General features: G+C 34.4%; 2 protein-coding genes and 1 long non-coding RNA gene across 5 annotated transcripts; all 3 read left to right on the top strand.

Annotated features, from left to right (window-relative positions):
* The first annotated feature begins 1015 nt into the window (after positions 1-1015).
* Positions 1016-3009, top strand: LOC110864095. 3 transcript variants are annotated; one of them, XR_002549618.2, is made up of 7 exons: positions 1016-1089; positions 1178-1267; positions 1480-1608; positions 2184-2286; positions 2454-2540; positions 2668-2729; positions 2822-3009. It is a non-coding gene; the product is annotated as an uncharacterized LOC110864095 (long non-coding RNA). The 3 variants fall into 3 exon arrangements; XR_004861151.1 differs by having other exon boundaries at positions 1175-1267; XR_004861152.1 differs by having other exon boundaries at positions 1175-1267; positions 2184-2325.
* Positions 3010-4799: 1790 nt separating this feature from the next.
* Positions 4800-22111, top strand: LOC110865710 (structural maintenance of chromosomes protein 3). The gene is made up of 30 exons (XM_022115035.2): positions 4800-4940; positions 6993-7032; positions 7159-7234; positions 7384-7422; positions 7503-7570; positions 7653-7724; positions 9116-9195; positions 9291-9369; positions 10126-10243; positions 10315-10490; positions 10573-10818; positions 11319-11440; positions 12353-12497; positions 12575-12747; positions 13107-13206; positions 14082-14218; positions 16242-16443; positions 17562-17649; positions 17721-17870; positions 18301-18452; positions 18545-18736; positions 19165-19348; positions 19442-19512; positions 19592-19743; positions 19812-19980; positions 20226-20372; positions 20455-20547; positions 20676-20850; positions 21036-21236; positions 21870-22111. Exons 2-29 carry the CDS (start codon positions 7018-7020, stop codon positions 21224-21226), a joined length of 3612 nt encoding a protein of 1203 aa, XP_021970727.1. The 5' UTR covers positions 4800-4940; positions 6993-7017; the 3' UTR covers positions 21227-21236; positions 21870-22111.
* On the top strand, positions 14453-16005 carry LOC110865711. The gene is made up of 2 exons (XM_022115036.2): positions 14453-15157; positions 15648-16005. Exons 1-2 carry the CDS (start codon positions 14540-14542, stop codon positions 15708-15710), a joined length of 681 nt encoding a protein of 226 aa, XP_021970728.1. The 5' UTR covers positions 14453-14539; the 3' UTR covers positions 15711-16005.
* Positions 22112-22476: the final 365 nt, after the last annotated feature.

Below are 22476 nucleotides of genomic sequence, written 5' to 3'. Positions count from 1 at the left end.
CCTTAATTGTTCTTATCTTACCGGTATTGTTTTGTAATGTGAATTGTAAGATGGAAAGGTGTTAGATGCACTGCAACTGTTTGATGAAATGTCTGAGAGAAATTTCAATTTTTTGGGACAACTGTTAATTCTTCATACGTTGAATAATGGATTTGATAAAAAAAAAAAACGATTTAACAGGCTTTATTCAATTGAAATGCAATCTGAGAATAATGAACTATTAAGAAGCAACTCAAGTTAAACTAATGAGGAAATTAACAAGAATGATAAAAGGCATAGTAATCAAACTAATGAGGAAATTCCTTTCTTACACGTGTTGGATACTTGGATCCATACTTGGATATTTGGTCTTACAGGTTAATAGGTACGTGTTGTGAACTAAGGTTTTGGTTCAGCATTTTCGTTGGGGATTTGGGGGTTTGGGTTATTGCTTTGCGATTGAGGTTTGATTGGCGTGTCGTTATCTTTTTAGCTGTAGTTTCTGCATTCAACTCAGCGTTTGTCGTATTGTTATGCAGGTATGTTTTCATCTTTTGATTTTTATGTCTGCATTTTTATTTTTATTTGTGTTTGTTATGTTTTTTGAGGTTGTTTGATTCCAGTTCGTATTAGCCACCACCTCTAATTCAGGCCATTCTGAGTGTTCGGATACATATTGTGTTATAGCTGACATAAAAATGAGATAAGATAAACTGAGCGGGTCGGGTAACACGTCATGACCCGTTAATATTTTATATTTTTTTTTGAATTTTATATTTTCTTTTGATTCAATGTCAGTTTGTTGACTATACCATCTCCATTTTGTTTGCAGAACTCTTATTAATAAGCAGCTCTTACATTTGATCCTCTTGAAATATAAAAAAAAACCCATTAATGGTTAACATCAACAACCAATGTTTACATTGTATATATATAGGTTGGTTTTTAAATGTCTTATTTTGTAACTTTAGTACATAATTGCATGTTAATCAACGAATTAAAAATATGCAATGAGATGGTTGTTTTTATTCTTACACAGGTGGTTCTCACTATTGTCGATTTTGTTCGAGCGAGTTTGACTTCCCACGGGGACTATCAGCAACATTCTTGGTAAAAATGATAGTTTTAATAACTTTTTTTTGGGGACAATACATTAACTTTATAGATTTATGTTTTAAAATATTAACTATACCAGCAGGAGTTTGGTAATTTCAAGTCTCCAATGTACTCAAGACTTCCTCAGTATTGACACCACCGCTGCCATTGGTGATCGATGACGGTAGTTGAGGTAAACGTTAATGGCAATCTAATATCGATGGTTTACAAAAAAATACGTTTGTCACATCATCAATTGTTTTGGGAACTTTTAATACATATTTTTTAACTAAATTTTTGTGTACCTATTTGGTTATATTATAAGAACTTCGTTGTTCCTGTTTTCTCATGACTTTTTGATGAATAAAACATGGATTTTAATTAGCTTTGATTGTTTACGAATAGTCGAGTAGAAGATCAGGTGTGGTTCAAGCAACACTATCGGAGAGATGTGGGTATCATTCACAGGGAATTCCTACTCTTTTTTTCGATGCCATCAATTACCTAATTCACATGAAAAATCTATGGATCAAGGTAAATTGATATCACCATATGTTTAAAACTGAAGTTGCAGAAGTTAATTATTATGATTTATTGAGTTTTACTTGAGTTATTTTTAGTTTTATCTTTGTATAGAGGGTTAAATTTGTGGGTGTTGCTTCAATCAAGAGCTTTGTTTTGCTTGATTAGCTATAATTTAATATTAATTTTCTATATTTCGTGTCCGTTTGTATAATCATTGCCAACGACTATATTTAGGGATTTAGATTTCATCCCAATATGATAACACAAAATAGTAACTTGGATTATATTTTGTATGTTTTCGTCCCAATATAGATGAAGGAGGAGATCATTAGTGAGGTTGATAAATTATGACCCAATATTGACGTAGGGATAGGATATTCTTAGTTCCATTCTGGATGATGGTATAGAACCTTCAATGGCTGATGAGACGGGTGTTATGCCAACGATCAGATTATTTGCAAGCCACCGTTCACCATACTCGCTTTTCAGTTTTCGTACACTAATATCTGTTGATCGTGTTTCAAAGCATCTGAAACACATGTGTTTATTAAAAATTGTTGAAGTGTGTTGGTGTATTGTTACAGGTTGAATCAAGCAGAGGGCAGAACACGAAAGGCGCGTACACGGTTATTTGTTGATCATGGAAATTAGGAGAAGAAGGTGATGCAACTGGTCTGTCAATATGAGGTTCGTTTGCAAAGATACATAGCTATGATTGATATGCGGGTACTTTTCGATAAAACAAAAAGAAAACACATGGTTCATTAAACTGTTATGCTCATTTACACCAAATTATAATATTAGGACATGTATAAACATGGTTGAGTTTGATAATTTATTGTGTATCTTACCAGACTAATGCTTTATTATGAAAGATTGATGCCTCTTTGAAGCAATCATATGCCTTTTATGCTGCATTTGATGGAATTCCAGGGCTACAGGTAACTTTATTATAACTATTATTATAGCATTTCATTTCGTTATCTTTTTGTTATATTACCTAACAATTGTATATTTGTACATGTTAAAAAATGAGCCCCCTCATTAGGGTGTATTTATTTGTGTTAGGCATCTGGAGCATATATATTTTCCATCCAAATGGTAAATATTCTATTGGCTCTCAGAAGCAGGTATTCATTTTTTGTGATATTATTTAATAGCGTTAAACATATGACTCGTGAAGAGACATGGTAAAAAAATACAGGTTATTTTTCTATCGCAGATTCGTGACGATAGAGTTGAGTGGGATCTTGAAGTGAATCAACTTATTGCATGAAACTGTTATCCTTTTGTAGTGGAAATAATGGCTATTATTACAAATTTCCTCACAATAGACATTTAGACTAAATATTTTTGTGGTGTGAATAATGTTTCTTTGGTTTATGGTAGTGGAAATGTGGCTTCAGGATATATGGGAATGCATATGGTCAATAGGTCGGTGTTTTTTGACTTCTTAATTTATAAAATAATGAAGTCATTTGATCAAAGTCAAACCTAATGCTCAAACCTAATGATTTGTATGCGTTCAAAAAACTTGAGTTTTTATATCTATTAGCGCGACAACTAAGGTATTTTCATTTCAGAAAGCAATATCTTAGTATGCGGTCATAGAACACAATCTTTGTTTCTTAAAATCTTCGCATTTATGAGCGTATGATGTTACGTCTTTGAAGGTTATTTCATTAGGTGATGATTGTTTTTTCAACTGGTCTAAAACGAATTCGAGGTTATTGGTTACGAAACTCCAGCAAGCAGAAGTGTTAGAATAATAGAGTTTCAGTTTATATTTAAAACCCGAAAACCGTATTTCTTACATTTACTTTTCAATTCCCTTTTGTTATGTTTGTACTACGATGCTTCGTTTTTTTGAATCTTTAAATTCAGATTGCCATAATAAGTTCATGCGTACAGTTCGTTTACGATAAATAACATAAAACTTTTCTACCAAAAGTAATCGGTAGTGGCGGTATATATGATTCTTCAATTTGTGTCATTCTTTCGGTTATGATCGAGTATTGGAAAATGAAGTACTTACAGAAATCATATAGTGTTTAAGTACAAGTGTTGAGGAGAAATTCCAAGACTATGTACCTGGGTACTGTATGATTTTAATAAAATCGCCTTTCAATTTCTTTTTAAAAGTCGCTTTAGTTACATTAATATGCATACTTTTAATCTCTCATTACTTTTAATTGTTGCAGTTGCCATTGGCTATAACTGATATTGACACATGGACAAGGTGTTAGCATTAATACATGTGAAGACTGGTAACCATGTGACCTTAAAATTCGATACTAAGCATTGATTAGTGAAATAGATTTTGAGATCTATTATCTATTATACATGTATATTTGATAGTGAAACATATACCAAGTTTTATATTTGTATTTATTTGATGAACTTTATAACAAAAATATAATCTTTTGAAGCGTCCGAACACGTCATGCAAAATTAACCAGCTATGTCATTTAATGTGCAACAACACGTGGGCGAAAATACATGAGTGGACCGGGTAATAATAGATACATCTAGAGGTGGTAGTTTGACCTGTTTTTATTGTGTTTGATTGGATTGTGTTCTATTTTAACAGGTTAAATTGGTAATATTAGATAAATATTCAACAATGAAAGGGACGAAAGTTAGACCATAACATGAACATTTTTTTATTTGACATTAGAATTGTGATTCAACCAATGTAGTACACACTAATGAAGTACACTGGTCAATAACATATGTTATTTATTCGACTTAAACTATAAATCTTTATAAATTTATGAATTATATCGTTTTCTTTTATAACATGATAATATTAATATTAACATTTCAATAGTTAGTATTTCTTTAATTTATAAATATAATTATTTTCCCCCACATCGTACATTTTAATTAAATCATTACATTGTTTCTATATTTGAAAATTATTTTTAATTTTGAACAATTAAAAGTATTTTCATTTATTTAATTAAATCATTACGTTGTGAGTATTCACGGGTAATAACGATTACTTCAATAAATTAAACTTATTCATTTGTGTTTTAGTCCATCCGTAAACCTCGCAGGTTCTTAAACTAGTAACTTACTAAAATAACACCAATGGATGGTGGTAACACTTTAGGAGAAAGATCTTCTATTCAAGTCCCAGAATAAGAAAAAAAAAAAAAACTCACTAAAATAACAAAATCCCAAACACCCTATAGATGCGTAAACCTATATAGGCGTACGGTACTGTCAATCGAAAACCAATTATTCGCACAAGTGGGAAAATAGAAACGAAAAAAGAGAGGGAAAGAGACGAGTCTAGGTCTTCTCCGGTCACTTGCCGGCAGTTAATCTTCGCCGGAGTAAGTTATTCTCTGCTAACCCTAACTTATTATCTTACATTTACTGCAAATTTCTAATCTCGAAGAGTTGTTTGCTAGTGCGAAATTAGGGCAAATACTGTATCTCACTTGTTTGATCTACACATTTGAACTCTTTCCGAGTACAATTCGTTCTAACCAGTGCATATTTGCGAAATTATGTGCGGCAATTTGGCGTTGTATAGTTAGAAATGTTGTTTACGTGCTCAGTTTTGCTGTTTGGTTGCAGTTATTGTGCATAAGTTTGTAGAACGAGTGTACCGGAACATCTTAATTATGTTTGCTGAGTTAATTGCAATTTTTTCTCCTGTTGTATGGTTTAGGAGGTTGTTTACTTGGTTACTTTGGTGTCTGACTCAAAGTTGTTTATTTAGCCTTGAGTATACTTGCTTCTTCTCACTCGAGGATTCGAGTTATTTAGGTAGTTTTTGATTCAAACTAGGAGGAGCACCCGCTGCGTTGCGGTCGGGGTTCAACTTCATATCAGACGTTTGAGTAACCCAGTTTTAGAAAGTAAAATACATCAACCAAGGTAGGGTATGAGAAGGGTAAGATGTAGATAGTCTTACCTCTACACCGTAGAAATAAAGAGCCTGCTTCCAGTGAGACCCCGCTCGATAGCAGTTTTGCATCAAGCCTTGGACATAAGGCACAAAACACTCAGCAATTCGGACGAAAACCAATTAGTGCATGTACCCCCTGTCTTTCGGCTATCAACGCCACCACATGATGCATGATTAACCGTCCCCCGCTTTTTAACATTATTTTCACGAAATTAGTAAAATAACGGAAATTAACCGACCCATGGTTTCTTCAAAACAACCATACATATTTGAATACAAATGGTACAAACAATAATGCAAACATATATTACTACTTATTATTATAAATAATGCTTTTGTACAACCATTGAATGCACAAAACACCAACATAGCATGGTATACAACCTTTAATGCAACAAAATGTTGCAAATTAGAATATTATATAATTATATAATATATAATATGTTTACAAGTATAACATCTTTTCCGCTGAACTAAGCAGTCAATAGTGGTGGGATAGCGGTTATCGGGCCTTCCAAAATAGCGGTGTCAAATAGCGCTCCAGAGTTGCAGAACCGCTATTATTGGCGCTATTGACCGCTATTTGACCGTTATTTTAGACGCCTTGGTTAATGTGAATTTTCAAATATTGGTTGATTTCGGACCACTGTAACTGCATAGCTGCTGAATTGCAGATATTTGTGTTTATGTAGTGGGTTGGTTTGGTGTATTTATGTTTTAAGTAACCTGGTTGTCTTCTGGTTCAGGTTGTTTGAGCACTTCTGAATACGATTTCTCACAAGTCTGGTAGTTTTGTAGATAATTCTTTGCTTTATTTTGTTTGAAAGATTGTGCTGTATACTATGTTACGTTTGCTGTCTGACCCAAGGTAATTTAGGCAGTATATTGATCACTTTGTGTTTATTTTATGTCATATGTTAGTTGTCCCATGCTTGATTTTGATTTTGTGGCTTTGTGCGTAAAGGAGTTCTTTATATAGTTTTGATGGTTAATGTGTCCAGGTTAAGTTACATGATTAATTTGAGTATTCTTTTATTAAGAGTTAAGACCATAGACTCTTTTTTGTATTTGTGCTCAATCAAGCGTTGGAGGTTTTGAGAACAGTTTTTTACTTGGTTATATATACGAGTCTGACCCGCTTACCCTAGGTACTTTTTTGAGTAAATTTGTTAAAACCGGATCCTTTTACAACTGTTTGTGAGTTTTTTTTTTTCTGAAAGCTGTATGCTAAGTTGATTACTACAAGGCTTATACTGTGCTTGATGTAGTATTTTGAAGAACTCAAAGGTTTTTGTGAATTGCAGTCATAGAATTTGACTAGTGGCTGGTGTTTGAAAACATTATATTGCTTGGATCAATATTGTATTATTCTATTGCATCTTCGGAATTCTCTTCCTTACTTTCATTCTCATGCTGTTTTTTCATATTAGCTATGTTATGTTGACACACTTTTCACTATGATTTTCTGTAGGTTTGAGCAAGCTAAGTGTATCAGAATGTACATAAAACAGGTAACTGTGTTGGTTCCTTTGTTTCTAACTTCTATCTTTTTGTGTTACTTCTTGTCTTGAATTATTCTTTTATAAATTGTGTATTCTTTCTTAACATCTGCATTTGCTTGTGGGGCTGTACTACAGGTCATAATCGAAGGGTTTAAGAGCTATAAAGAACAAGTTGCTACTGAAGACTTCAGTCCCAAAGTTAATTGTGTTGGTATAATCTTCTCTTATGCTTTTTTTGACCAGTGTTTCTATTTTCTATATGTTACGGTGGCTTTTAGTATTTTGACCAAGTAAAAGTAGGTATTCTTTTCACGATAACCTTTGCACTATGATTATAATGTATTCGAATTTCAACTGCAGTTGGTGCAAATGGATCTGGGAAGTCGAATTTTTTCCATGGTATGTGTAGCTCAATAAGTTTTAACCATCTATTTTTTCTCACTTTCCGCCGCGTATACTGATCTAATTCATGTCTGCAGCAATCCGTTTTGTTATAAGTGACCTTTTTCATAACCTGCGCAATGAAGATAGGCATGCCTTCCTTCATGTATGTCGGCCATGTTCTTATGCTTAATCATATCAATTGGTTTGTGATATTAAATAATAGTTTTTGGGTGAACATTTCTCAGGAAGGAGCAGGACACCAAGTTCTATCAGCGTTTGTTGAGATTGTTTTTGACAACTCAGACAATCGTATTCCGGTAATCTTCATCATCTATTAGTTTACAAAATCTTTTCTTTGTATGCGTGTAAATCATTATTTATTTTTCACATTTTTATGATCAACCTTGGTAAAGCAGTAAGGTTGCCAATGTTGTAGAAATCGTTTTTAGGCGGCGATTAGTCGGTCATCGGAGGTCTGCTGCTTGAATTTGGCCAAATCCGCCAATCAAGGCGTTCAAAGTCAAAATTGGCCCAAAATCGCCCAAAATTAGGTCAAATTGAACCAAATCAATCATGTGGAACGCATTCTTACCTAATCTCGAACAAAGATCAATGCAATGAACGGTCAAAATTGGGGCTAGGGTTTGTATTTTACTGTGCGTATGGTAGGTGAAGGAGGGAGAGGCCACGTACGGGATGAACTGATGGGAATTAGGGTTTATTCTGCTTAAATATTTAACATTTAACCCCCTACATCGTTACTAGGTTATATTTAGTCCCCAAACTTATAAATTTATACATAAAAAACATAAACTAATGTTATATATATATATATATATATATATGTAAATTTGAAAAATTATACATTAAAAGTTCATTCCGATTAATCCCTATTCATCTCGATTAATCCCTAGGTGGTACCTCACCGCCCGACTAGCGCCTTCTACAACATTGAAGGTTGCTCACAGTATCGATATTGCACTCATGCTTAAAAGAGATGAATTGATGTAGAAAGAAACAAAGGACATGAACATCAAGATGTGGAGAGATAATACATAAAACTATAGTGACTGACAGGACGAATTAAGGAGATCAAAACGTTTATCTTTGTGAGTGATTAATCATGAAACAATAGTTAGTTTTTTTAGATAAAGCCTAAAAGTGAACTATCATATCTTTTTACATTCTATAGTAAAACTCTATTTTTAGTCCAGATTACGTTACTCATAAAACTGGACAAAGTTGTGGAAATAAACAGAAAAAAAGATTTTATCAGAAAAAAACTCCATAACTTTTAAGTAGTTGATCAAAACACAAAACTAGACGCTTATATTATGCAAGCCACTTCTGTGCCTGAAATTCACACAGTTTTTTTAACGGTTACACAATATGACAGACAGTAGGGACTATTAACAAATTAACAAGAACTCAAGCAGGTACACTGGAATATGTTTTCATAATTCACACAGTTTTTATGAAACTTCTGCTTTTTATTGACATATAGTATAATAGCATATGCACATATTAAGCTGTTTCACTGTTTGCATGCTAGATGACTTGCTGTTTAGGCTGGTATAGTCTCAAGTTTTCATTTTGCTTTTGTGAATTTTTATGCATTGCTAAATGTATTGTGTTCCATCGGCATGGAATTATGTTCAGTTTCTAATCAGCATTTACGGTTGCTGCATTTTATTTCTGTGACTCGAAGGTTGATAAAGAGGAGGTGCGCCTGCGGAGGACAATTGGTACTAAAAAAGATGAATATTTTTTGGATGGGAAGCATATAACGTGAGTATCGCCTAATAAAGTTTGTTTTCTTCTGTCCTTTTAACCCACCCTTCTTCAAATTTTCTTATTATCTTGTTGGAAATGCATCATTGTAGGAAAACTGAAGTTATGAATTTGTTGGAAAGTGCGGGGTTCTCCCGTTCTAATCCATATTATGTTGTGCAACAGGGGAAGGTATGACGTCTCTTTCGTCTAATTTTGATGGGTGAAGTGTTATTATTAATTATTAATATAACAAAAGAGGGTGTCTTAGGAATAGTACCTAAAACACAACCTCTACTTTTTATTGTTTTTTTACCATATTTACAACATGTTTTTTTTCTTCTTTTTTCTTTTTTTGTATTCATCCCTTCAGCTTTTAGCATTGCCACTTACACCTCCTCAGCTTTTTAAAAACTTTGTAAAATGTCATTTTGACCTTCTCGAGTTTTACATGCTTATTTTTATGTACGTGGGTCAAATATAAAACGTTGTCGTGCTTATTTTTATGTACGTTTTTGGTTGGTCTACGTTTTGTTCGGAAAGAGTCGGGTCAAATATAATACGTTTTCGCTAGGCGGTATAAATTCGAGTTACTTTAAGCTTTGACTCTGCCGCAACGTGTGGTACCATTCTTTAACGTAAAAACACTATTTTCTTACGTGCTTATTTTTAAGTACATTTCATTATAAATCCTAGTGGTTTACGTTTCGATGTAAACTTTCTCGGTAATGAGTCAGGTCAAATACAATATGTTTTTGTGCTTATACTCGTGTGTTTCAGTTGGTTTACGTTTGACGTAAATTTTGTTTGAAAACGAGTCGGGTCAAATATTTGATGGTATAAGTTCAAGTTACTTTAAGTTTCAAGGCGACGCCGCCGCAACGCGTGGCGGGTCAAAATACTAGTGCATATATAATATTATTATTAATAATAATGCATTTTTTGTAGATAGCGTCATTGACCTTGATGAAAGATTCAGAACGACTTGATCTACTGAAGGAAATTGGTGGTACTCGAGTTTATGAAGAGCGCCGCCGTGAAAGCTTGAAAATCATGCAAGAAACTGGCAAGTGATTGTTAAGTTAGTTCTTTCTAGCGTTTAGTGAATTTTTTTTTATATTTTTATAATAATATCAGGAAATAAGAGAAATCAGATAATTCAAGTTGTGCAATACCTGGATGAGAGGTTGAGAGAGTTAGATGAAGAGAAAGCAGAGTTGAAGAAGTATCAGCAGCTTGACAAGCAGAGAAAGTCTCTAGAGTACACCATTTATGATAAAGAAGTTAATGACGCACGTCGTGAATTGGCTGAGGTAATTTGTTGGATGTGTTTCTCATGGGTTTTGTATGATTACGTCATTATGTCTTAACGTAATTGTGTCGTACGAAATTCAGGTGGATGAGGAGCGAAATGCGATTTCTGAGGAATTAATAAGAAAGTATAATACGTCGGTAGAGGAAGAGGAAGAAGTGAAGAAATTAGACAAGTTATACAAAGATATCACTAGAGAGGTACAAGGTTTAAGCCGAGAAAAAGAGGCTATAGAGAAGCAGCGCACAAAAGCTATTAAAAGGCACACAGAAGTTGAGCTTGACGTCACAGACCTTGAGGAGAGAATCATGGCCAGTAGTAGATCTAAGGTATTGCGACCTCGTGAATATATTACAAAGCATCCTCGTTGTTAATGTGCATAGAATTAGATTTGTCAACTGTGAACATGTCAATTCGGGTTATTATCTATAACATGTCAAATGGATAAAATTTATGGACTAGAAAAAAGGGTCATGTGGCAGATTTAGAACACACACGGTATGCCGTTTCAGGCTTAAGGGTATGCATAAGTAGCTATTTCTGCATGATACTTTTTTAATCTTTTTAACATTATTAAAACACCTCAAATGTTCTGTAATTGCATATTCTTTCTTAAGTCCGCCCCCTTAATGGGTTGGACAGCACGCTACTTGTAAATCTTAATGCATAAACCTCCCGAATTATTCTAATAAAAATTGGAGTATTGTTAAACTTTAATGGTTTCATTTTCATATTTGACAACCGAATTTATTTAAAAGTTCAAAGAATTATTGGGTTAGAAAATGTTTTGGGTCTGATGTAATTTTTTATCTGAAAATTTATGCTGTAGGATGAAGCTGGAAAGCAACTTGAGGTTCTACGCAGAGAAATTCAGCAATCCACAGCTGAGCTAAACAAAATCAAACCTTTGTACGAAGAACAAGTCCAAAAGGAGGATGAAATCACGAAAGGGTATTTATTTAGTATTCAGGACACCAAAAACCTGGATATATGTGTATATATGTGTGTGTGTCACTGTGCCACTTAGTATTCAGGACACCAAAAACCTGGATATATATATACACACACACACACCCTATATAGGTGAATTATAGGGAGAAATCCCATGTGAGTTGCGAAAACTCTGAAAACCTAATGGGTGGGCATAATGTTGCCACGTGTTACACTTTTTTGCTGCAACATTTTTACTGACATCTGCAACATTTTCTGACACTGACACACTTTTTCGTAACAGTGGGGAGAGGAGAGAGAATATGTTGCATTTTTTCAGCTGTTCACATTTTTTACAACTCATTTGTAACACATTTTTATTGTGTTTTGACATCAGTTTTTTAGATTATATAAAGTGTATGGATTTTAGAACTTATAATTTACAAAGTTTTTATTTTGTTATGTGCATAAAAACATGTCACATTTTTTTTTACAGCGAGTTTTTTATGTAACAATGCAGCTGTCACATTTTTTGTGTCAGATGAGAGAAAGAGAGAGAGAAAAGTGTAAAACTTTATGCTTTTTGTGAGAATGTAACATTTGTCTGAAAAAGTAACTTTTTTGTACCTTTTTAATATCCACCATTGATCAAATGAGATGGATGGTGGAGATGAAGTTTTCTGGGTTTCTTTAACTAAGGTGGGTTTTCGATTTATCCTTTCCCTAGAATGATAGTTATAGTCTCTCTCTCTCTCTCATATGCGTTTTAACTTTTTTCTTTTTTTCCTGCTGTTTTAAGTTATATAAATCAGCTGAACTTTACACAATTTTGTTAGCAGATACTCTCCTAGATAATTTGAAAGTTGTACTGTTTTTTTCTTTTTAGTCTCTACTTTAATTCTTACTTGACGTTTTGAAATGCTTCTATGATAGAATTATGTCAAAGGAAAAGCAGCTTAGCATACTCTATCAGAAACAAGGGCGTGCGACCCAGTTCCGTTCTAAAGCTGCACGCGATGAATGGCTTCAAAAAGATATTGATAAGTATGACAAAGTTCTGTCCTCAAATGAGAAGCAGGTAATCATTATATTGCGTATGTTTTATGGAAATGTTATATATTACATACTTATTGCATATTCTTTTGTACATTATAGGAAAATCTACTCAAGGATGAAATTGCTAAGCTTGAAAGAGATTTGGCAGCACAAACTGAACATGTCAAAGTTCGTGAAGCAGAGATAGCTAATTTAGAAGGTCGTATATCAGGTTATCGCATGGGTTTCAATCAGCATAAGGCGAAGAGAGACGAGCTTCATGATAAGCGAAAGTACATCTACATTCTTTTTTCCATTTTACTTGTCATTAGGTAGGGGTGTGCGACAGTACAATATCGGGCCGAAACTGACAAAATTGTGTAGTGGAACTCTGAACCGACTGTATACTACTAGCGGTTCAGTCCCAAATCAGGGATGAACCAGACTGAAACTTTGGGCTAGTGATTAAAGCCTACTTACATTGTTTCTTATATTAGAAGGAAAAATAAAACGGTTTCGGTCTGGAACGGTACTGAACCGGATGGGGTTGGAATCAGTTCGAACTGAGAACTGAACTCTTACGTTTTTGTGTCATAATAGATGAGATAGATCAATTGAAAGTACCAGATACTGAAGTTCATTATCTCTTCAGGTCTTTGTGGGGGACAGAAAGTGAACTTAATGCTGAAATTGAGCGCCTTAAAGCAGAAGTTGTGAAGGCAGAAAAAGCCTTAGATCATGCTACTCCTGGGGTATGTTAACATGTTCACGTATTTGTTTGATGCAATTTTTGACCCCTATTTAATGGATCTTTGTCTCTTGAAAGGTGTTGATGTCGTATTTTTGAAAGATCTTTTTATAAGGAAAAGTCTAATTTGAAAAGTTTTTTAAATGTTAATTAGGCACGTGACATATTTATTTTAAAACATGATTCCTGTTTTAAGTAGTGTACCTACTTTTAAAATATGGGTAAAGTTCTTGTACAAATAATCTTAACATACTAAACATACAAATTGAAGGAAAACTCAAAAAGACAAGGTGGCATTTTTGTAATTATCAATAACTATCAAAGTTACTCTACAAATATACCTAAAAAAACCTAACCACTCCCCCCCACCCCCAAAAAAACCTAAACCCCCACCCCCCCACACCCCCCAAAAACCTAAAAAAACCTAACCCCCCCCCCCCCCCCCCCCCCCAACCCAAGCTAAAATGCTAAAAACTAAACCCCCCAAAAAACCTAAAAAAATAAACACACAAATTATTTTATTTTATTTTTTTAACATTTTTTATTAAAAAATCGCTACTTTTAGTAGCAGCAAAAAAAAAAAAAACTTTTTTTTTTTTTTTTTTTTTTTTTTTTTTGCTAACGAAATGTACCGATTTTTTAATAAAAAATGTTAAAAAAAAATTTGTGTTTTTTTAGGTATTTTTGGTTGTAACTTTGATAGTTGGTGGTAATTACAAAAATGCCACCTTGTCTTTTTGGGTTTTCCTTCAATTTGTATGTTTAGTATGTTAAGATTATTTGTATTTGATCTTTTGCCTTTAAAATATACTCGTATGAAAGAACAAGGTGTATTTTGCTGGTGATATACTGATATCTTGACTATGGCACCATAAACAGGACATAAGAAGGGGGATCAGTTGTATCCGGAGAATCTGCAGGGACTACAACATATCTGGAGTGTATGGTTCAATTATAGAGTTGCTTGAATGCGATGAAAATTTATTTACTGCTGTTGAAGTCACTGCTGGAAACAGGTATGCGCGAGCCTTTGACAGTCATCTTTTATTGACGCAGAGATGCCTAAATTGAATTAAATATTAACGATATCTTTTATTTATTCAAATTTTAATTTCCTAATCTTTTTATTTTGTTTCCTATTTGATAAGTCTTGTGGTTAGAACTATAAATAGGGGATTTAGGGTTTATTGTTATTTAGTTTTGGATTTGATTATTATAAAAGAACTTTGTTCTTAGAACCTTTGGTTCGATTTATCGTCTTTGATTATCAATAGTTTCTTGAGCCATTTGATCGCACGCGAAGTTGCATCAGGTGGTATCAAAGCTTTGGTTTTCAAATGGCTCGACGTGATAGCGATTACTCTCATGTCCGTAGAATCGCCGACCGAGGCAACGGAAGAGATGGTCTCAGTTCACGTGCTCGTGGTGAAGATCGACGCCCTGTTCGTAGAACCGCCGACCGAGGTAACATCGGAGTTGATCCCGACCCACGCGATCTCAAGATCAAGCGACTCCGGCAACGAGTTAGGGATCTCGAGTTACAACACGAGATTAGACAACTCAAGCAAAGGATCCAAGATCTTGAGGACTCTTCGTCATGGAAGGAAACGGAACCGGAAGAACTCGTCAGGGACAAGTTATCCGGGGATGAGGAGAATCCTACCAATGATGACACTATCTTTGATTCTTCTCCTACGTATGATGAATACAAGGACGAGGAATGGTATTCTTGGGCATCCAGTGATGGTTCAAATGAAACAGTGGGATTTGGCAGGAAGTCTCGAGCTAAAAATATATTTGATTATTCAAAGATGAGTATTGCTGACATTATTAACGAGAATTATGGTGATGAAGCGATTTCCAAGTTTTGTAGTATTGAAAGTATTAAAGGTGGTGGTTCTACGATGGTGATGGGTGGTTCGGCGACTACCTATTGGATTCGATGTGCTTGTACGGTAAGTCCATCCTTTATGCCGAAAAAAACTATAGGATTGGATGTTGACCCAAGGATTTTGGGATTTCAAATGGAATGGGATTTTTCGAATATTCAAAAGACAGGGGTGATATTATGCGATCACGTACATGTAGATAATATCCTTAAAAATGGTGGGGCATACACATGTGAAAAGGCATTGATTTGTGGACTGCATGAAAAAAGTCATGAGGTTTTAAATTTGGTGATGGGGCCTCATGCAAATAATGATAAAGTGGACATGGGCTTATTTGTGAATGTATTTTTTGCTAACAACAATCGTCTAGTAGATTGTGGGCCACAAGATCATATGGTAAGAAACGATTGCGAGGGGCCCATTACTACTACTTTGGTTGGGATTAATTCACTGACTTCAAAAATTGCCACAATTAATTGTTTAGTTGGAGTTGAATTGTTTGAGCGGGTCAAATCTATAGCGAACAACAAACATCCTGATGTTCCCTTTGATCCAGGTGGTACAAGTGTGGAGTCGGGCGGAACGATTCGTGAAGTTGAGCTGTTTAGGTGGGGTGTGATGATAATAAATCGGAATCGGGTTGATGTTCCTTTTGATCTGGGTGGCTTTCGTTCGAAGACAAAACTCGAGGACGAGTTTTTTTGAAGACGGGGAGTATGATGCAGAGATGCCTAAATTGAATTAAACATTAACGATATCTTTTATTTATTCAAAATTTTAATTTCCTATTTGATAAGTCTTGTGGTTGAACTATAAATAGGGGATTTAGGGTTTATTGTTATTTAGTTTTTGATTTGATTATTATAAAAGAACTTTGTTCTTGGAACCTTTGGTTTGATTTATCGTCTTTGATTATCAATAGTTTCTTGAGCCATTTGATCGCATGCGAAGTTGCATCATTTATATTTGCTTGCTTACATTATTATACCAAATTTACACAATACCTTTTGAAAAAGGGGTGTACTGATGTATGCCATTATTTTACTCTATACATTTCTTAGAATCTTAGTTATCTGTTATGTTATAACGCAATTCTAATATACTATTAAGATGAGCTTTTTATAATTCAGCTTATTTTATTATTGTGCAGCTTATTCCATGTGGTGGTTGAAAATGATGAGATATCAACCCAAGTTATTCGACACCTTAATGCAGAGAAAGGTGGTAGAGTTACATTTATACCCCTTAATAGGGTTAAGGCTCCTCATGTCAGTTATCCAAAAAGTTCTGATGTGATACCTCTTCTTAAGAAACTAAAATATTCCTCCAATTATGATCAAGCATTTGGCCAGGTCAGCATTCACCCATGATTTTTACCGATTGACCAGATTACAAGTTGATTTTGCCAACTGAAATTAAATATCAGCAGTAGTGTTCATAATTTTAGCTGCTTTTTTCCCAGCGGAATTTAATGCCTACATCATAGCGATGCATAGCATTTCAGAGCATTGAATATTGGTAGTATTGGCCATTAATTTTTATGTCAAGTGCAATGTACACTGTTTGCCACATTTAGAAGGTGTATAACTGACCTGAATACACAGCATTACACAAATTCCTGATGAATTTACTTCATATGAATATAATAATATATGAATTACCATCTGGTAATCTTCATCTATTAACTATTAACATTAAATGAAACCTCAAATACATAAATAGAATCATTAAGTTAAAAACAGTCTGTGGTCATTTACTTTTGATTGCTATGTGAGCCAATAATTCTGAAGGAAAAAAAAAAGAAAAAATTGAAATTTAATTCAAAAGAGTTTAAAAGATAATAGTTGGTGATTAGATTATTAATTGTTTTAATTAGTAGGGTTATTGGTAGCAGCTTATCTATTTATGTAATAGAGTTTGAATTGGGTGAGATGTAGTAATGGTCACTGGTCAGTATGAAATATGAATAGAGGGTTTAGGGTCAATGCAATGTGGGATTTTGTGCTTTCCGGTTCATAATAATTAATAATAAAAGAGTTGAACATGTTTGTTCGTTCGATCAAGGGCCTGATTTTCCAACATGCTATTCATGAAATTGTAGTTTACTATTAGACATTTTATTATTATATTATATGAAATTATAACCAGTATGGTTATAGGAATAAAAGCTACTAATAAAAAAGAGATTAAAAGGGGTAAGCTCCAATTTCTAGCACATGTAGACTTCAAACCAGATTTTGTCTGTAACAGGAGACTCATGCTATATAGGTGTGTATGATGCTTAGATATAATGATATATACAGTTTATGGCATGTTAACTGGTATTGTTATTGAAGATTATGTTTTGTGGGGTTGACAAGTTTGGTAACTCTTTCTTATTGCTGCCTATTGTACCTCACACATATATGATACAGATGTACAAAGATACTAAATCTTATTGTATTCGGATGTTGCCCATTTTACCCCTCAGGTTTTTGCTAGAACGGTGATTTGTCGAGATCTTGATGTTGCTACCCGTGTTGCTCGCACTGATGGTTTAGACTGCATTACTGTTGAAGGTTTGCATTTCAATTCTACTGCTTTAGTCCCTGCCTTTGATTTTATTAAGTTTATTCTTTATCTTTTACAGGTGATCAGGTTAGCAAGAAAGGTGGTATGACAGGTGGATTTTATGATAAAAGGCGTTCAAAGCTAAAGTTTATGAATATCATTCGGCAAAATGCCATGGCAATCACTGCAAAGGAAAATGAACTCCAGAATGTCAGATCTGAACTTCAGAATATCCTTTATACGTCCCGTCACTCTACTTAAACTAGTTTATTACATATTGTTCCTGAATCCATTTGACTCGCTAGAGATAGATCATAACCTACGTTGACCAATTCGTATAAATACAACAACAACAACCATACCCAGTAACTCCCACAAATAGCAAAGCTACCTATAGGGTCTGGGGAGGGTGGGATGTAGACAGACCTTGCCTCTATCCCTAGGGATAGAGAGGCTGCTTCCAGAGAGACCCTCGGCTCCAAAACGAACAGCATACCAACACACCAAGTCAAAGAATATAGAAATAAGAAGTCACCAATACCAAGAAAGTGATCAGACACAATATAATGTAACCAATTCGTATAAATATGGTCAATTTTTGTTACTAATACTCCTACTATTGAGACATATGTAACTGGTTTGGCCTTGACGTTTTGCACCTATAGATAGGGAAATTAATGAAATAATTAGTGAGCAGCAGAGAGATGATGCTGTGCTGGCACACGAGAGATCGGAACTTGAGCAACTTAAGCAAGATGTTGCTAATGCTAACAAGCACATAATGAACATCTCTAAAGCTCTTGAGAAGAAGGTTTCAGAGGCTTTCTATTGCCAGCTTGTTGAATTATGTCAATCTTCTGATCTAACTGGATCTAACTGTTTTGATGATTTGTAAAATTGCAGCTGAAGTTACTTGCAAACGTACAGACTCAAATTGATCAGGTCAAAGCTAATATTGCTATGAAAAGAGATGAGATGGGAACAGAACTTGTTGATCATTTAACCCAGCAGGAAAGGGAGTCACTGTCGCGATTAAATCCTGAAATAGCAGAGCTCAAAGAAGAGCTCGTTGCCTGCAGGGCAAACCGTGTAGAGGTTTGCCAATACTTGTTACTTAAATTCACATAAAATTAGTTTCTATTAGAGGTGGCAAGATGAGTTTTGTAGTTTTACTGGCTGGTCGGGAGGGTCTGGTAACGGGTCAAAACAAGTTCTGCTTGATTTATAATTTTTTTTATAAACATTAAACGCTTTTGCTGTGATCATCATTGAATAAAATGATTTAGAATGTTGTTTTGACTCTCAACCTGTTTGCCCACTTTGATCGTTTCCCCTATCAGCTAGTTTGACCTGTTTGAGATAACAATATAGGCCAAACTATGTGTTACGTATGTAACATACACCAATATACATTCATTGTAGACAGTGTTTCATTACCTACCACCTACGACTGGACAAGTAAATGGGCAACCTCTACTTTATAGTATATCGTATATGTAGGCTGATTGTTTATAAATTGGTAGACTGAAACAAGGAAAGCAGAGCTTGAGACGAATCTATCAACCAATCTTGTTAGAAGGAAACAAGAACTGGAGGCAGTGAAACAGTCTCCAGAAACCGACATGTTAAATGGCGAAGCAGAAGCAAAGAGGCAGGAACTTCAAGATGCAAAGAAAGCTGTTGAAGAAGTGAAACGGCAGCTTAAAAGTAGGGAGTTGTAGATTTTTTTGCATCTAGTTTCTAGTAGCACTGATCGGTTTCCTTGACTAAGCTTCGTTTCTTTTTTTCTCCGTTCATCAGGAGTGTTAGAAAGCATAGAAGATCGAAACAAGGAACTTAAGAAAATCAACAAAAAGAAGAGCGAATTGAAGGTAAAACTTGTTTTTAAAAAGGGATTGCAACTACATATGACTGTGATCGTCAATAGCTTTACATTTCCTGCAAGTGTAGGCTCGTTTGGAGGAGTATGAAAAGACCCGTCAAAATGAAGATAAAAGAGCAGAGCAACTTATTAGCAGAAAAAACATTTTACTTGCAAAGCAAGAAGAGTACTCCAAGAAAATCAGAGAATTGGGTCCATTATCATCAGATGCATTTGAAATGTAATCCTATCTAATTTATCGTTATCAAATGTCATATACTTTTCTTCTTAACATAGTTAAAAATACAGGCACAAGAAGAAGAGCATAAAGGAACTATATAAAATGCTACACAAGTGCAACGAGCAATTAAAGCAGTTTAGCCATGTAAACAAGAAAGCACTTGATCAGTATGCAAACTTTACGGATCAAAGGGAAGAACTCCAGAAACGACAACAGGAACTTGATGCTGGTGATGAGGTAACTTAATCATCTGCGTTCTAGTTTGGAAAACAATATATAAAGGAATATGAAAGAATAAAGAAAAGAAAGGGTAGTTAAGTTTTTCATTTTACAGTGTTATTGAGTTAGAAGAAACGAAAAGAATGTGTTACATTTATACCTCCTTTTTCTTTGCATTTTATATTTTCAAAAAGAAGGAAAGAAAGTTAGCAGCTCTTCTTTTACGATTTCAGTAAAAACCCATTTTAATTTTTTATATACAGAAAATCAAAGAACTTGTATCAGTACTGGATCAACGCAAGGACGAATCTATAGAGCGTACTTTCAAAGGTGTGGCTAAACATTTTCGAGATGTATTTTCTGAACTTGTCCAAGGCGGTCATGGATTTCTGATCATGATGAAGAAAAAGGTTTGTTTTTATTGTTTTTTTTTACAAAGCAGTTTTTTTGACTTGTGTCATTTTTAACTGCTTGTGGCTTTCAACAAAGCAGGATGGTGATCCCGCTGATAATGATTATGACGATGATGGGCCTCGGGTTGATGCTGAGGGGCGTGTTGAAAAATACATCGGCGTGAAAGTCAAGGCATGTGTTTTCCAAACCATTTTTATAGTTATAGTTGGAACCTTTTCTCGTCTAAACTTGAAAGTTTATTATTAGTCATAACTAATTATGTTTTTGACCCGTTTGAGTTCACTTGGGATTAATGTCAGGTTTCTTTCACTGGACAAGGGGAGACACAGTCCATGAAGCAATTGTCTGGAGGTCAGAAGACGGTGGTTGCATTGGCGCTGATATTTGCCATACAGCGATGTGATCCTGCTCCATTTTACCTGTTTGATGAGATAGATGCAGCACTAGACCCTCAGTATCGGACTGCAGTTGGAAGTATCCTGCCACATACTTGAAGTTTTGTTATTGTTTTAGAGGTGGTAATTTGGGCGGGTTGGTTAACGGGTCAATACAGAAGTAAAAGTGTAATATGGTGTTAGTCAAATAGATTGTTGACCTCGAGTAGCATGTATTGCCTTGTTTGTAATGTATTATTTGCATCCTTGACAAGTTTTTTCTAGATATGGTTCGTCGTTTGGCAGATATGGCAAGCACACAGTTCATTACAACAACCTTCCGACCTGAACTTGTGAAAGTTGCTGACAAGATCTATGGTGTGACTCACAAAAACCGGGTCAGTCATGTAAATGTTGTCACCATGGATGAAGCATTGGATTTCATCGAGCATGACCAAACCCATAATGCTGAATGAGGTGCACATGGTACGTCAAACTCAACTTGTTAAGTCTCACACGGGCATCATCTATGTGCTGCATTCAAGTTTTTTTTTTTTTTTTTTTTTTTCATCTTATTTTATAGGTCATATAAATCCTGGCTCTAACAAATAGTAATATTTTTTGGTATGGGGTAGACTTGGGTTGACCAAAAACCTTTTTTTTGTCCAAAAGTTTTAAAATTTTATATTATAATTGGTGTGCTAAATTTGATTACAATAGGTATGTTATTTCCAAAATAAGATGATGTTTTACGTAAGCTGTTATAGGAGGATTTTGAACAGTTACCTTTTTGCAGTTTTATCTGTCTCTGTTAAAGAGAAAACCCAACTCCAATAAGCCCAGTAATACTTAAAACAGATGGGGCGCCCTGTGTGTTTCGGGTCCTGGGAAGTGTCACTCTTGATCAGCAAAGCCAAAATGTGTCGATATGATTACAAAAGTTATGTCCTTAACAATGCTATTTTGAATAAAAAAGATTTAGGAGGTTTTATTTTATGGACTAAAATTACGCTTCTGGGTGACTTCTTACCGACCATGTTTTTCTTTTTAGGTAATATTTTTATTTGGCTTATCAGAAGTAAAATGTAACCGACGCTAACCGGGATTTGTGTATTTTAGGTGTAGTGACTGAAGATGGAGCACAGAGGATTTGTGCTGTGAATGAAGAAAATGCATAACTTTAGTAGACGGTAGGTTTATAAATTTAGTATGAACTGGGTGTAACATCCTGGTGTGTGTAAACAGGAAACTTGGATTTCTTCACTGTAGTATGCTATTGTTTTAGTTGATCTTGGGGCGTTTGATGGTATTGGATAACTTTAAACCTAAGATACTTGTGATTGAAAATTACCCTGACCACATTCTCTCCGTCTTGATTTGCAAACTGCTATTAGAATAAACGTCAAGAGATTTTTACTTAAAGCTCTATGCCTCACATAATTGCCAAATTTAGAAGAAAAAAAAGGACAAAGTCATTAAATAATATTAGGTGATTTATTCCTTTTTTTGATCTAAAAAGTATATAAGTTCTAATTTTTGTTTCGTTGTAATTTGTTTTCATGATCTTTTAAATTGAGTGCCCAAATAGAAAAATTATGAAATTTCATTATTATTTAGTGTTGCAACATAATCATATTATATGTTCTGAAAAAGCAATTGGGTTTTATATATGTTCTGATTAGGTCACTAAGTTTTATATTTTGTTTAAAGTTCATAACATTTATAG

This window comes from Helianthus annuus, chromosome 6 (genome assembly GCF_002127325.2).
Source record: "Helianthus annuus cultivar XRQ/B chromosome 6, HanXRQr2.0-SUNRISE, whole genome shotgun sequence".
Classification (NCBI taxonomy): Eukaryota; Viridiplantae; Streptophyta; class Magnoliopsida; order Asterales; family Asteraceae; genus Helianthus; species Helianthus annuus.
This window is presented reverse-complemented; position numbering and strand designations above follow the sequence as displayed.